Source organism: Manis pentadactyla, chromosome 16, assembly GCF_030020395.1.
Source record: "Manis pentadactyla isolate mManPen7 chromosome 16, mManPen7.hap1, whole genome shotgun sequence".
NCBI classification, from domain to species: domain Eukaryota; kingdom Metazoa; phylum Chordata; class Mammalia; order Pholidota; family Manidae; genus Manis; species Manis pentadactyla.
Window position 1 is genome coordinate 55,298,705 of NC_080034.1, and position 15,603 is coordinate 55,314,307.

The 15,603-nt window shown below is 37.8% G+C and overlaps 1 protein-coding gene across 3 annotated transcripts in view; it reads left to right on the forward strand.

The window, feature by feature from the left end:
- RANBP9 (RAN binding protein 9) overlaps positions 1 to 15,603 on the forward strand; it is a 92,013-nt gene that overhangs the window by 72,261 nt on the left and 4,149 nt on the right. For 2 of the 3 annotated variants that reach the window (XM_036878774.2, XM_057493972.1), the window contains exons 9-12: positions 617 to 807; positions 1,922 to 2,063; positions 5,312 to 5,433; positions 7,079 to 7,230. In XM_036878774.2, the coding sequence (XP_036734669.2) occupies positions 617 to 807; positions 1,922 to 2,063; positions 5,312 to 5,433; positions 7,079 to 7,230 (607 nt within the window). The remainder of the gene's footprint in view (positions 1 to 616; positions 808 to 1,921; positions 2,064 to 5,311; positions 5,434 to 7,078; positions 7,231 to 15,603) is intronic. The other variant, XM_057493971.1, reaches the window with a different exon arrangement.

Here is a 15,603-nt window from a genome sequence, read left to right on the forward strand (position 1 = left end):
TAAGCTTTTTTATAATAGCCATCCTAATTTGGCTTTTTATTTTTATTGAATCCTCGTTATTTTAAAATTCAGGTGTTATTAAAATTCAGTGCTTAAGATTGCAGCTCTTTAAGCAATAGAAACCCTTTGTAAGCCAAATATCAGTATTGTTTTGCTTTAGAGTAAAAGTTGAAATGTGGCCCATTTTGGTTAAGAAGTTGCAAATGGTACTAGAGATGAGGAAGGGTAGGGAGAAAGGCTCTTTCTTTGTATTTATCATATGCACATAAAAGCACATCATGTTCTTACATATTCTTTGCTACCAAGTGCAAATATTATTTAAATTCTTTTAGTTAAAAAATGAGGTCCATTTTTATTATTTGTTATAGCGACAGATTTTCATTTTCTTAGTAAATAACATACTCTCTTACATTACACTATCATTTTTTTCTGGAAAATTTTAAATTCTAAGCAATATAACATATGTAATGATATTTCTTATTTTTAACATATTACCTAAAAATCAAACTTAATGGTAAATGTAAGTTCCTAAAATATTTCCTTTGAGAAATCTGTTGGCTATTAAATAAACAGCTACTTGAAGATTATCTAAGTAAATTTGTCTTGTCCTTTTTAGAGTGCGTCAGTTCATAGAAATGGTGAATGGTACAGATAGTGAAGTACGATGTTTGGGAGGACGAAGCCCAAAATCTCAAGACAGTTATCCTGTTAGTCCTCGACCTTTTAGTAGTCCGAGTATGAGCCCAAGCCACGGGATGACTATCCACAGTCTAGCTTCAGGCAAAGGAGGTACTGCACATTACTCTGGTGAGATTCAATCTTATCTTTAAAATTTTACCTTTCTATGTTTTTGAACCCAAATAAAATTTAAAAATCCATACATTCTGCATAACTCTTTTGCACATGTGTATACTTGATCTCAAAGTAGGTGCATCAGATTTGTGTGTTTTTAGTACCAGGGAGTAACTTGAGAACTGTTGCTGAGAATAGGTTAATAGCAGATCTTCATAAACAAAGGTCAACATTGCAGTTGTCTCTAGAAAGTAAATCATAGATATTTGGTAAAGAAAAGGTAATTGTATGTTCTAATAAAGTATAAATGTGAAGGTGGATATCTTAGGCCATCAGTCACCAGACCTTGCTGGACCGCCTTCTGTCTCATTCTTTCTCAGCCAGGCTTCTTGCAAGAGTCTATTCACCCAGTTCATTTTCTCCTAATCCCTTTTTGGCTCAGCAGTCTTACTCTCTGAGGTTTTTTGTGTTCTTTTAATTAAAATTTTCTCTCCTTTTTTGGCTTTCTTGACCTCACTTCTATAGGTTTATTTCTGATCCTTCTCAGTCTTCTTTCTTGGCTTTTTAATTCTTTTTTCCAAGGTGTTACCTTTCCTCTGTGCATTTAACTTTCTAAAAGTGACGTCATATACTGTTTCCTTTCCTTGCATAGAGAAAAATAACACCTTTGTTTTTTCTCGGCCAGCATATACCTTTCTATATTACTCTCTCTTGGTTTATTTATACTACCATTCACAAAATGAGGGTGATCTCTTATATTTATGTGGTTATCCAGCACCTTTCTTGACTATCATACAGTCACTGCAGGTACAAATTCTTAGCCTCAGTGTGTTCTCATGTAAAATGGGGGCTGATGATAATACTGCCTTTCAGGGGAATTGTAAGGATTAAATAAAAACCCCTAATTAAGCCTTCAGTAAGTGTTAGAGGAGATGACAGTCCCAGCTTACAATTAAATACCTTTGTATTCTCCCCGAGAGGTTATCTGTTTACTAGTTAAGTAGTCCATTGACTCCTATATTATGGAAGTTTTAAATACAAGATCAGAATATGGGTTCATTACTTGTAACCTTACAGTGAGTTAATGTGTTTCTATTTTCATGACATGTCTGTCTTCATTTTTTTCCAGGTTTTGAAAGTTGTAGTAATGGTGTAATATCAAATAAAGTACATCAGTCATATTGCCATAGTAAACACCAGTCCTCCAATTTGAATGTTCCAGAACTGAACAGCATAAATATGTCAAGATCACAAGTTAATAACTTCACCAGGTAAATGATTTCCCTAGCTTTTACATCACTATAAGCAACCTAACTGTAGGTGTCATCATTTTTAATAATTTGGAAACATTGCCTTATACAGCCCATATGGGGTCTGGGAGTTCCTAAGCCCCCAGAGAAGAGAGAGGTAGGGAGTCAAGTTCCCGAGGCTTTTCCGTCTCCCAGGATGCACATAGGCTCTTCCCTTCCTTCGTCTTCCTCTCCATTCCCTCTCCCCGCTGGTGGGCTTATAGGGACAAATTCTGGTCTTTCACCACCACAGACCTATTTAACATCTCATGTTAACATATGATCTGTTTACAGACAGCTATTTTTTTCTCTGTACGTGGAATGTTATTTGATGTAAATGTGTAGAATATTTCCTGAGTTCCAAATAACCAGCTTTACAAAGGATCTTTTCTGAGAGCCTGTCTTTAGGTAGCTTGCATATAACAGATCATGGTTACATCATTTAGGAAACACACAGCATGAAGACTACTGAGGACCTTTTGGGTGTCAGTTGTTCTGTCGGGCATGGTCTGGGCCTTGGAAGAGCTTTGAGAGAAGAGACATCTTTATCAATATACTGTGACCCTTGATATGCTCAGGTTTAATATTCATTGAAACTAAAGGTTTGTGAAATGTAACCATTTGAATTAAGTTCTAGTGTGTGAGAGCAAGTTCTTACAAATTCAGCCTGCCTAAATTATCCAGAATCTGAATCTCAGTTTGGTTCAGTACTAGTAGAATAACTTTTTTTCTCCATAAAAATAATTAGTAGATTTTATCAATTTGATATTGGTTTAGTTTTATAACGTGAATTGATCGGTCACACTGCATTTCTGGGGAATGTTCATCCTTGCACAATTCTCTCACCACAGGAGAGAGAGGCTAAGTTGTAGTGTGGAATCTTAATGGAAATACAATTCTGGAGAAAGGAGTATATGTAAAAATCTGTATTTGCAAATTTGAGTAGTGAAAGTCCCCAAGTTATAGATCACAAGTGAAAAGGATTTACTGAAGAAATGGTGGTGTGAGGTTCAGGTTATAGTGGAAGCCCACAGAAGTGGTATGAAAAGACCAGTAGAAAAAAATGACTTGATGAGTAGGTCAAGGTAGTTGTTCACAGTAGAGATGACATATTGGGAAATACAAAATGAGAGTACTGTATTATAATAACATGTATGTAAATTTAGAAAGTTAATGAGTCCTTAGTGTTTTATTGCATTTTATGGTACATTAGTACTTTTTTGCTGTAGAGGGTTCTGCCACTGTTTGAAGGTAGGATGGTTGTCAAATTGTGGGTTTTAAATACTATCCTCATGGCAGGAAGTTGCTAAAGAGACAGATGTACCTGAGTTCAGGGAAGCAAGCTTAAAGGAAGGGGTGGTTGACACACCATCCTCCTTGTGTGCTGTGTCAGTCACAAGAAGAAAGTAAGCTTTTAAACTGTTTAGCAGTTAACTGTTATTTTATAGTTGGTAATGGCTTTCCTTACAATATTGTGGATTAGGCAAAGATAATATTAACTATTAAAACCATTTTACAGATGTAGAGCTGAATACTGAAAAGTAATGACTTTTTTTTAAGATTGCTAAAGTAGCTAGTAAGTTGCAGAACTGAGACTACTTCCCAGGATTTCTGACTTCCAGACTTCGACATTTTCCGTTAAACTTCACCCCATCTGAAATGCTCTTTCCCCGCCCTCCTCCTCCAATCCTGACTTCTGTTCAGGCAAACTGTCAGAAGTCCGTTTCAGATGTTACCTCTTCCAGGATGTTTTCCTGGGTACACATCCCCACCAAGTGTTGTGTCTCTCCCTGTGACTTTCACTGTAGTACTGAGCCTCTGTAATATAGTAACTTCATTAGCTTTTCATAGGCTCTTTGCTCCTGGAGGGTAGAGACTGTTGCATTATATCCTTAGCATCTAATGTGGAACATGGATCAGAGGCTCTTAAATGTCTGTTGAATGAAAGAATCCTTCTTAAATACTGTATTGAATTGTCCAAAAGGTATAGTATATTTATTAACATCACTAAAAGCTGTGATTTTTAAGGATTTTTATTAAACACTATTTTTAAAGTTTGATTTTTCTTACCAATTCTCAAAGTTTTGTCAAGATAGTAATAAACAAGCTTCCCTGACTGACAAAGGAGTCCTAGAACCATTGATCCCTTCTTCCTAGATCTCTGTTTTATGTTACAGGCTCTATTGATAGAAATGTGTATGCACCCAGGCACCCACAGTTCCATTCACCCTCAGCCCAGGTGTTAACCACTGCTTACCTCTGGGGCATTATGCATAAAGTGCTTTTTGCTTATCTGCATTCAGTGTTTTTTTATTCCCCTACCAATGAATATAGATTGCCTTTTTAATGATAAAAGGTCATTTTTATTTAAATACTCCTGAATGTTTATCAAGTGTTTCCTCTGGGTTACATAGGAGAAATCTTATAGATTAGATAGATATTCTCTGTGGATGAATCTGAAGGGCATACATGACAATTCCAATATGTCCAGATACAGTTATTGTACATAGTTATTCCTTCAGTAAATGTGAAATGAGCAAAAATTGGAAACATCCTACATATCCAAAACAATATTTTAAAATTAAGATTTGGCAGTACTTTAGAATCTTTAGCCAATAAAAAAGCCTGTGAGAGGAAAATAGTGTTGGGTACTGGAAAGATATGAAGAGGATGTGACTGGGTAGTTTTTAAGATTATTTATTTACCTTTGAAAGAGGGTATATTTTTAAGGAGTGAGGGCAAATGATAAAATGTTGAGACTATTAAAGAAAAATAGTTTAGAAGTGAGCTGAATATGAGGGCAAGAAAGAGGTGACGTGAGTTCCAGTAGGAGCTTGTTTGGGGAGTGAGATTTCCCTCTACATACTGGAAGTGAGTGCTGGCATGAGGGGCTTAGATTTTGGGGCAAGAGTTGATTAACAAAGAATAAAGTGCAGATCTGAGTTTGGAAACTCTAGTGGTAGTGTATGTTGAAGTCTGATTTCTCCATATGGATATCAAGTCATAAACCCACTACATTTTTCTCCCTTATCTCAGGAGTACAAATTTGTTGAGTCAGTTACATACTTGGCTTTGAATACATTCAAGATTTAGCTAACTACCTTTTGTTCAGATTGTTATTGCCTTATGAAGTCAGTTTATAAGTAGGCTATGTAGTTGAGTAGTCATTTATTCTAAACTAAGCTGAAAGTGTGCTATTTCTAAAATTAGGTTTGTTTTTTCATTTTCAGTAATGATGTAGACATGGAAACAGATCACTACTCCAATGGAGTTGGAGAAACTTCATCCAATGGTTTCCTAAATGGTAGCTCTAAACATGATCACGAAATGGAAGATTGTGACACCGAAATGGGTCTGCAGTGATACTTCTTACATTTTTAATAAAAAATGATGACTACATGGTTATGTTTTTATTTGTACTGATTCACAGCTGATGAGCATAAATCAAACTAAAAGATGTATGTGCCATTGGATTTGACAGTGATATGTTAAGTCTCTTAATTTATTCTGAGAATAGGTTGCTGGAGAAAGTAAAGTAACTTTTCAGCACCTTCTGAAGTTAAGTGCTAAACAGTTTTCTTTACTGAACTCTGTTTCGGCTCAATGCTAGTACCGTCATCAGTGCTGCAGTACTAACCTATTTATCCCTTAGGATATTTAAAGTTGGAGATACGAAAAGTTTTTACACTTACTTCAGTATAGCCAGTAAAGGCCAAATGGATAGAGCTGATTTTATAAATTCTAATCAGACACTTTTTAAAATTCATTTACTCTGAGTATATGTGACTGTGCATAGTTCAGTGCTTGGCATAGAGTTAAGTGCTTGAGTATGGCCTCCCTCCCCTTTCCCTCAATCATGTGGCTGAAGGATACATTAGCATCATAATTTTACTTTGTTGACAACTTGTGGAGTGAATTGTACCATAAAGTTAAACCATCAGCAAACTTTCCCATCAACTGGAACGTGAAAATTATTGAAGCTTATAAATTCTCATTGGTCAGAATTCTATGGTAGCATTAGATTTCTTATTATTTTGAAATTAAAAGGTATTTCTTCAAATCATTAAGAGTATAAGAAACTACGTTCTGTATGCAAAGTTATTCTTTTATTATTTACACAACTACCTTGTTGAGGATTATGTGTTCCAATGTATAATTCACTTTTTGAAGCAAGGAATATGATTAAAAAGGCAGCTTAGCTCTATAGGTAAGGCAACCTCAATATTCAGTAATTTAAGCAAAGTGACTATAAGCAGGAGTTCTAGAGCCAGATTACATAGATTCCTGGATTTGAATTCTGCAACTGCCATTTACTAGCTATGTAACCTTGGACAAGTTACTTAAGAGCTTTGTGCCTCAGTTTCTTCATCTGTAAAATGGGTATAATAACTGCTTCATGGGTGATAGTGAAGATTGAATGAGCTGATCTCTAAAGTTAGTAACACCAAGTAATGCTTAGTAAATGTTAATGATCATCATCATCATTGGTGATTTCTATGTTGTGATTTATAGGGTTACATTATTTGTCAGTGATTATTGGCAACCAAGATAAGAACTATAAAATTATTTTGTAAAAGAGTATTTTTTTATGGGAATCATTTAGCCTCTCAGTCTATAGGAATCATTTTACTCCATCTATATTCTCTGTCAGTTAAAGTAGCCTGAGAAGCAATTACAAACTTTTTTCTGTTTTTCCTAATGTAGTTTTAGACAGTTGTACTAGTCATGAAATTTTCCTTGACATATAGGTAACATCCTAATACTGAAAGGCTGTCACCTGACTTTGAACTGCATGCTACATATCGTATTCTAGACTCTTTAAGACCTAGATAAAGTACACCTTTTAGCTGTAAATTCCATATTAAGTTAAAAACCTGCATATATAGATTAAATACTAGGTAATAGTTACTAGATGAAGTAAACAAAGTGTTATAAGCAGCCTATGTTCATCACTCCATTTAGTGACGTTGTGAATTACTTGTTCACTTTGCTTACAGAAGTTGATTCGAGTCAGTTAAGACGCCAGTTGTGTGGAGGAAGCCAGGCCGCCATAGAGCGAATGATCCGCTTTGGAAGAGAGCTACAGGCGGTGAGCGAACAGCTGAGGAGGGAATGCGGGAAGAACACAGCAAATAAAAAAATGCTGAAGGTAAGTTCGTTTTGCCTCAAAAAATTATAAATGTGTCAGTGTACTAAGATGTAGTTTTGTAACTCATTGAGTAGTGCTAGAAATTTCTGTTGAAAACCTTGGATGTGAACTTCCAGGCATCCTGCCTATTTAAGAATGAAGGTGTTTGGTGGGGTCAGTCAGCTCTGTTTCACTTCGAGTAAGAAGAGGGAGTGAATTCCAGGTCTGCTGCCTGTCGGTGTTACGTGCCCTTTGTCAGCTCACTTTCTTAGTCTTATTTTCTCAGCTGTAAAATTGGCAAGGTTATTAGAAGAAATGTATATAATAAAACCATAAACTTGAGTTAGTTTATTTTACTGAACAGTCTTCGAGGCTGTAGCAAATTGAATGTACAGTACATACTTTTGTTCTTCTGAAGGATTGGGTCATCTCTCAAAGCCCAAAGAATAGTTAAAACACATTTTCATGTCTATTTTTGGTGGATGTTTATGATGGATAGAAAGATATGGATAACATTTAAAACAGTTTAGTAAGCCACAATTTTGTGTTCTCAGTTGAAGATGGAGGAGTTTTCCCTACCTTAAGTCAGCATTACATTTCATTGTAGAGATGTTTCAACTCTTTAAAAGTTTCTTTTCCCCATACTCATAGAAGTCCCAACAGCCCTATAAGCCTATGAAACATTAACCCAGCAACTAAGTATGTGTGTGTCTTTACCCTGTGTTAGGTTGGGCTGAGAGGTGATTGGTGATAAACATTTTCTCCTGAATATTTTCAAAGAAGTCCAGAAAACAAAGGGGAGATGTATGTAGTGGCCATGAGACTGTGGTTGGATGTAGTGAGAAAGGGCAAGACTCCTGCCATCCCTCTGGACCCAAACTGAGAGTCGGTGCAGACAGCAACACCCAGGATCAACACATTTGACCTCAAATGGTCACAACAGGACAGCTCCTGTGTAGACATACCTGCCTGGCCTGCGGGTCAGGGAGCCTCCTTAAACACACTTCCCGTTACAGCCATGTAGTGTAGCAGGGGCTGAGGTGGGAAATCAGGAGCTGTATTTGCTACATTTAGTACTACCTTTACTAGGTAGCAGAGCTGTTGTTCTAATGCTGACCCTGAGCTATCAAAAAAAAGTTAGGATTTTTATGCTAAAGAAAGAAAACTGGTAGATTGTGTAAGCAGTTTTTCATTTAACAAGTCAAATCAGACCTTCATATATTTGGAAAATAGCTGTCCATGTTTCCCTTGTAAGACTAAGAGTTCCTTAGGTCAGTCTAGATTTTTATTTAACTTCTCCCCTGTTAAATATGTCTAATGCATGCAGCACGTTGGTATTCAATGAATGTTTAATAAATTGAAGTTGAACTCATATGAAAAGTGTAATTGATTTTCCAACTGTGAATTTTCATCACTGTGCTACTTAGAACCTTTTCTCATATCAAGAATGCTAAGAATAAACTTCTCAACCTTTCTTAAGTTATTTTAAGTATCTAAAGGTGTCCTTTTGGGAAACTGAGTACTTCTTTGCTAGGTAGTGAGAATGTTTTAGGGGAGTGTTTCTCAACATTTCTGGTGTCTACACAAGTGAAAAAAACTATTTGAAGATTCCCAAAGAGTTTTTATTTATATAGGTTATATTTATTGATTTTCACCATAGTAGAAATTAAAACTGAAGCTAAAGTTATTAATTCATTTAAAAATAATTCATTAAATATTTTAATGAAAAATATCTTCCTATTTCTTTATGAAAAATATCTTCCTAAAAGTAAAAAAAATGAGAGGTGACATTATTTTGTATTTCATAAATCTCTTTAATTCTGTATTTAATGGACAATAGGCTGGATTCTCATCCCTACCTCTGCATTCAGTCTACTCTCATGCCACACATTTCTGTAGGCTCTGGAAAACTGTACTATATAATTGTGAAAGAATGAGAAGGAGAAAAGAGTAATATTTTAATGTTATTATGAAAATAATTTTGACCTTTGAAGCCTCTGAAAAGGGTCTTGGACCCAGGGTCCCTGGACTATACTTTGGGAACTGCTGTTTTAGGGGATATTTGGGAATATGAGACGTTTTTAAAAATTCATAGACTTTTTTAAACTAGGTCATGTGACTCTGTTTTCTTGTTTAAGACTGTATGCCAGTTGAGCATGCATGATAAAGGAACATGTGTGATTTATGTAGTGCCTTTGAAAATTTAGTTTCACTCAATCAGCTTACTGTCTGGTTCTAATTTACATGAAGCCTGAAAAATGGCATCACATGGCCTTATTCTCACAAATGTTTATTCCTTGATTATATATTCAATTATGTGATGATGTAATTCATCTTTTTCATCTAAATAATAGGGATTGCTTTGATCTTTGTACCTCTGACTACTAAGCAAAAGCCAGCTGCTTTAAGAGTCTTTCTCAGTATTCTGAGCTGCTTCCCTCCCATTTGCCAGACTTAATCTTGATCTAAATAGGGGTGAGTTACTGATCCAACTTTTACATGCATAAAGAACAAGGCTAGAGGTTTTGAGGACAACATGAAGAGAAGCTTTTCTTGGCCACAGTTGAGAAGGTTTAAAAGTTACTTGTTTTGTTTTTGTTTTTCACTTCAGGTCACATGTGGTGGTAGTGACGTATTTTTAGCTTTATTTTTAAACTTTTGCATACTTTTGAATCATGCATATAGAGAGAGAGAGAATGATTTGGTTCGATTTGAAAGTAAGATTGACCTAAGTGCTTTACTGTAAGGTACACATGTGTTTTGCATCCCCGCAGCCGTGGAGAAGCAGGCCTCGTGCAGACGGGGGGCTCACTGTGGAGCCACAGGAGGAAGTTCCTGCAGCAGCCCCGTTTCTCTTGACCTTTCTTACCAGTTTTCTCAGACTTCCTTTCTCGTTCTTGTTGTCTTTTTATTCCTTACTTGAGATATTTTCAGTTTTGTGCATTAAATCTCATGCGGATATATTGTCATCCCTAGTTAGTAACTATAGTTGTACTATTTGCATTGTTTTATTATATATTTATTATATATTGTCATAACTTACTTCTAGTTTCTGGCTCCTTGATAGTCTGTGTTGCTGAATCAGTTCAGTTAAGCATTGCTCTCTCATTAGATGTTGTATTTGCTTTTGCTTTTATTCATGTGCTTTAGCCGCACCTCTATATGTGTAACTTTATGTTTCTTAAAATATTCCAGTGGGCTGGAGTCCTAGGAATAGAAATACTGAGTCAAAGGGTATGATTGTTGTGGCTTTTGCTACATATTGCTGAATTGCTGTCCAGGAACCTGCCAACATTACCAGCAATGATGATGGAAGGTGCCATTGGCACTGTCTTAATCTTAACCTCAGTAGGTTCAACATCAGTCACATCTTAAAATTTCTTATTTGCATTTCTTTGGTTACTATCACCAATTAAGTTTTATAGAAGGATTTAAAACATTAATGTTGCTTTGCTGACTTTATTCCCTTTATAAGGGAAGATAAAGTTCTAGATATTTACTACTGAGGACGATGTTAACTCCTCTTTTTTGTTTTTAAAATTTTATTAGATTTTTTGCTTACAACTTCACTCTCTTCTCAGGCTCTGTTTCATTGTGTTACTGTGTGGTCCTTCTAAAATCAAGTCTAATCCATACCACTTTTTTATTTATAACATTGCCTTCGTAGAAAAAATTCAGATTTTCTTGTGTGATTTTGGAAGGCACTTGAGGATCTCACCCCTTATACAAGGTTCCAGCCAGGCCCTTTCTTTTCCTCAGCTTCAGTTTCCTTAGACCTGGAGCCAGTTTTTGTGATTGTACATGTGACACAATACATTGTATGTTAATGAGCTTATTTGTACATGCATGAATGTGCTGTATGTATGTAACTGCCTTGTTTATTTACATGTCTGTCTTCCTCGAAAGACTCCATGAGCCCTCGAAACAGTGATGAGGTCCTGGTGATTGTTCTGTCTGCAGTGTCTGGCAGCTGTGTCTAATAAATATTTGCTCAATTGTACTGAAAATATTAGACCAAAATTTTAGACTTTTTTCCTCTTAATATGGAAACTGCATCTGATAAAGGAAGTACAATCCTAGCTGTGCGATCTAACTTCTCACTGCCTCAGTTTGCTTCTCTGTAAGGAAGTGTTCATGACAGTATGCACCTCATACGGTGATCCCCGTAGTGCTTGAAACATTGCCCCACCCAGTATTCGTGTATAATAAAGTACTACCATCAGTACCTTTTTCTCTGAAGTTCTTGTTTTAAATACTAGAAGGTCTAGACAGAATGGTCTTGATTTGAAATGTGGATCTGCAACATTGCACCTTTTAGGTAGCACGTCCATCATATGTAGACCCAAGAGGATAGTTTTGTGCGTAAAGTTTTTGTGTACAATTACTCCTTGCACAATTATTTAATACTTCTAAAATGTATCTGTACTATGGGAATGGTACCTTTTAGGTGGCAGTGGGGTAAATTAAGTGTTGAGGTTCAGTCTTTAGAAATAATGTGATTGATTAGAATTAGTGTTATAGAATATCACACATTAATATTCTTTCCACCAGTAAATGTGGATTTGGGGGAAACCAGAAAATAGAACCTAGTCACTGATCTTCAGAGAACTTTCATTATAATTGGGTGGGCAAGAAGTCCAAGGTGAATGAAACACTCATTAGTCGAAGAACCGTGTGTGTGGTATTTTAAAGGCCCCTGTTCCCTGTCTGGTAGCCTCAGACCGTGGCTCAGCTTTGCTTTGTGGACAGTTCTTCTCTTTCTCTAATCACCGCAATATAAAGGCCAACTTGGATGTGAAAGGGGAAGAGTATAGGCCAGGAAGCCTTTCCCCTGCCTGTGCTTTCAGAACACTACTAAGCCGACTAGGGGAACGTGGGAGCAGCTGTACTTCGGAGATAGTATTCTTTAGGAATTTCAGTCTTCCACGTTTCAGTAATCAGCATCTTTAAAGTGTTACTGAATTCACTGATTTAAGTTTCCTCAGCACCTCTTCATGTATGACTTCTGATTTGGGAATGTGTCCTGTATCTACTCATTTATATCTGTATTATATTACTCTGCATTAGGGCATCAATTTTTATTTGTTTCCCCCTGGCTTTTGTTTTATTTATTTATTTATTTATTTAAAATATTTGTTTATTTATTTTGTTGTCATTAATCTACAGTTACATGAAGAATATTATGTTTACTAGGGTCCCCCCTTCACCAAATCCCCCCCACAAACCCCATTACTGTACTGTCCATCAGTGTAGTAAGATGCTGTAGAATCACTACTTGTCTTCTCTGTGTTGCACAGCCCTCCCCGTGCACCCCCTCCTGCCAACATTATACATGCTAATCATAATGCCCCCTTTCTTTTTCCCCACCCTTATCCCTCCCTTCCCTCCCTTTCTCCCCAGTCCCTTTCCCTTTGGTAACTGTTAGTCCATTCTTAGGTTCTATGATTCTGCTGCTGTTTTGTTACTTCAGTCTTTCTTTGTTCCTATAGTCTTTGGGTTTGAGGTGAGTCTCTTGTAAACAGCATAGAGATGGATCTCGCTTTTCTTTCCATTCTATTATTCTCTGTCTTTTGATTGGTGCATTCAGTCCATTTACGTTTAGGGTGATTATTGAAAGATATGTACTTATTGCCATTGCAGGCTTTAGATTCGTGGTTGCCAAACGTTCAAGGTTAGCTTCTTTAGTATCTTCCTGTCTAACTTAACTCGCTTATTGAGCTATTTTAAACACTGTCTGGTCATTCTTTATTTTTCTCCCTTCTTATTCCTCCTCCTCCGTTCTTTATATGTTGGTTGTTTTATTCTGTGCTCTTTTGTGCTTCCTTTAACTGCTTTTGTGGGTAGTTGATTTTATTTTTTGCCTTTAGTTAGTATTTGGTTGGTCTGCTTTCTTGCTGTGATTTTATTTTCTGTGGTGACATCTGTTAAGCCTCAGGAGTGCTCCCATCTAGAGCAGTCCCTCTAAAATACCCTGTAGAGGTGGTTTGTGGGAGGCAAATTCCCTCAACTTTTGCTTGTCTGGGAATTGTTTAATCCCTCCTTCATATTTAAATGATATTCGTGCTGGATACAGTAGTCTTGGTTCGAGGCCCTTCTGTTTCATTGCATTAAGTATATCATGCCATTCTCTTCTGGCCTGTAGGGTTTCTGTTGAGAAGTCTGATGATAGCCTGATGGGTTTTCCTTTGTAGGTAACCTTTTTTTTCTCTCTGGCTGCCTGTAATACTTTGTCCTTGTCTTTGATCTTTGCCATTTTAATTATTATGTGTCTTGGTGTTGCCCTCCTTGGATCCCTTGTCATGGGAGTTCTGTGTACCTCTGTGGTCTGAGAGGCCATTTCTTCCCCTAGTTTGGGGAAGTTTTCGGCAATTATTTCTTCAATGACACTTTCTATCCCTTTTTCTCTCTCTACTTATTCTGGTTCCCCTATAATGTGGATATTGTTCCTTTTGAATTGGTCACACAGTTCTCTTAATACCGTTCCATTCCTGGAGATCCTTTTATCTCTCTCTGTGTCAGCTTCTATGCGTTCCTGTTCTCTGGTTTCTATTCCATCAATGGCCTCTTGCATCTTATCCATTCTGTTTATAAATCCTTCCAGAGTTTGTTTCAGGTCTGTAATCTCCCTCTGGACTTCATCCCTTAGCTCTTGCATATTTCTCTGCCGCTCCATCAGCATGGTTATGAGCTTTATTTTTAATTCTTTTTCAGGAAGACTGGTTAGGTCTATCTCCTTCTCAGGGTTTGACTCTGTGATTTTGGTCTGTATCAATTTCTTCTGCCTTTTCATGGCGATACATTTGTGGGGAGCTGGCGCGTGTGTTGTCCCTTCTTGCCAGTTTATGACCTTCCTCTTCTGGGAGAACAGCGGCCTCTAGCGGCTTGTGCTGGGCAGCTGCGTGCAGATGGGGCTTCTGATCTTGCCCGGCCGCTATGGAGTTTGTTTAGCTCAGCAGTTGCTGTGGGCGTGGCCTGCCTCAGGCTGCTACTCCAATATGGCGGAGCCGCGTCGGAGGGGGAACAGGCGGGAGGCTGTTTATCGGGGTGAGGGGCCTCCGAGCTGCGCCGCTGGGGTTCGGGTGCCCACAGTTCCTCAGGATTCACAGCTGCTGGACTAGGTGTCCCGGGGCACTTCCATCCAGCTGTGGGGTCCCTGTCCCTTTAAGACTTTCAAAAAGCACTCGCTTTTCTTTGTCCCGGGTGCGCCAGCTGCGGGGACCCACTCACAGGTCTTACCGTCCAGTTTCCTTAGTTTCTAGCACCCCATGCATGCACTGTGTCTGCGCTCTGGTGCGGATGGCTAGGACTGGGTGTTTAGCAGTCCTGGGCTCCGTCTCCCTCCCGCTCTGACTCCTCTCCTCCTGCCGGGAGCTGGGGGGAGGGGCGCTCGGCTCCCGCGGGGCCGGGGCTTGTATCTTACCCCCTTCACGAGGCGCTGGGTTCTCGTGGGTGTGGATGTAGTCTGGCTATTGTCCTGTGTCTTCCGGTCTGTCTTTTAGTAAGAGTTGTCTTTGTTGTATTTTCAAAAATATATGTGGTTTTGGGAGGAGATTTCCGCTGCTCTACTCACGCCGCCATCTTGGTTCTCCCCAGAGCATCAATTTTTGGCAAAATAATACCACTTACTGAGATTAGCACGAACTAACACTGGTAATTTCACAAAGCCATCAGTCCTCATTTGACTATGAAATAGGACATCTTGAGAATCCCTCTTATACAAATCTTGAAACTGATACTTAGAGAGATTGTCACTTTCCAGAGTCCACACAGCTAGCTGCTGAGACAGCCTGAACTTGAGGTCATTGTCTAAAACCACTGTATCCTGGGCCTCCCATGGAAGACAGAGTCCCTGATTGAGGAGACCACATCAGTTACTTTGGAGGGGTGGCATAAGGGCGGTTGAACTGTTGAACGTTCCTGGAGGGGAACAGTTCAGTTTTATTTTTTTGAGTACTGAATTTGAGATGATATACAATGAGGTATCCTGATATCTGTTAAAAATGTATATATACGGAGGCTCTATTCTTTCAGTGTCAGATTCCTATCAATGATAAAAAATTGTAAAGCATCTGAAATTTTTTCTTCCTTTTACCTTAACCAGTAGTAGCTTATTCCACAAGAATTCTTTTTTTTAATGTTTAATTTTTTTTAATCATAAAATATTTTTTATTTTGCTCTTCTGTATGCATTATGGGATGGGGGAAGATGAATGAGAGTGGCTGTTTACAAGAAAAAACAGATTAGGCTTTGTTGCCTATCTAGCTAAAATTGTATAGCCTCATAAGATGGGAAGTGGGTTCAGATTTCCAGTGGTCTAGTGCCTTAAAGCCCTATTTTACCTGTCTCTCAGCTTGTAACCATGGTGAGCACAGTAGTTTATTTGAATTAAAAGCC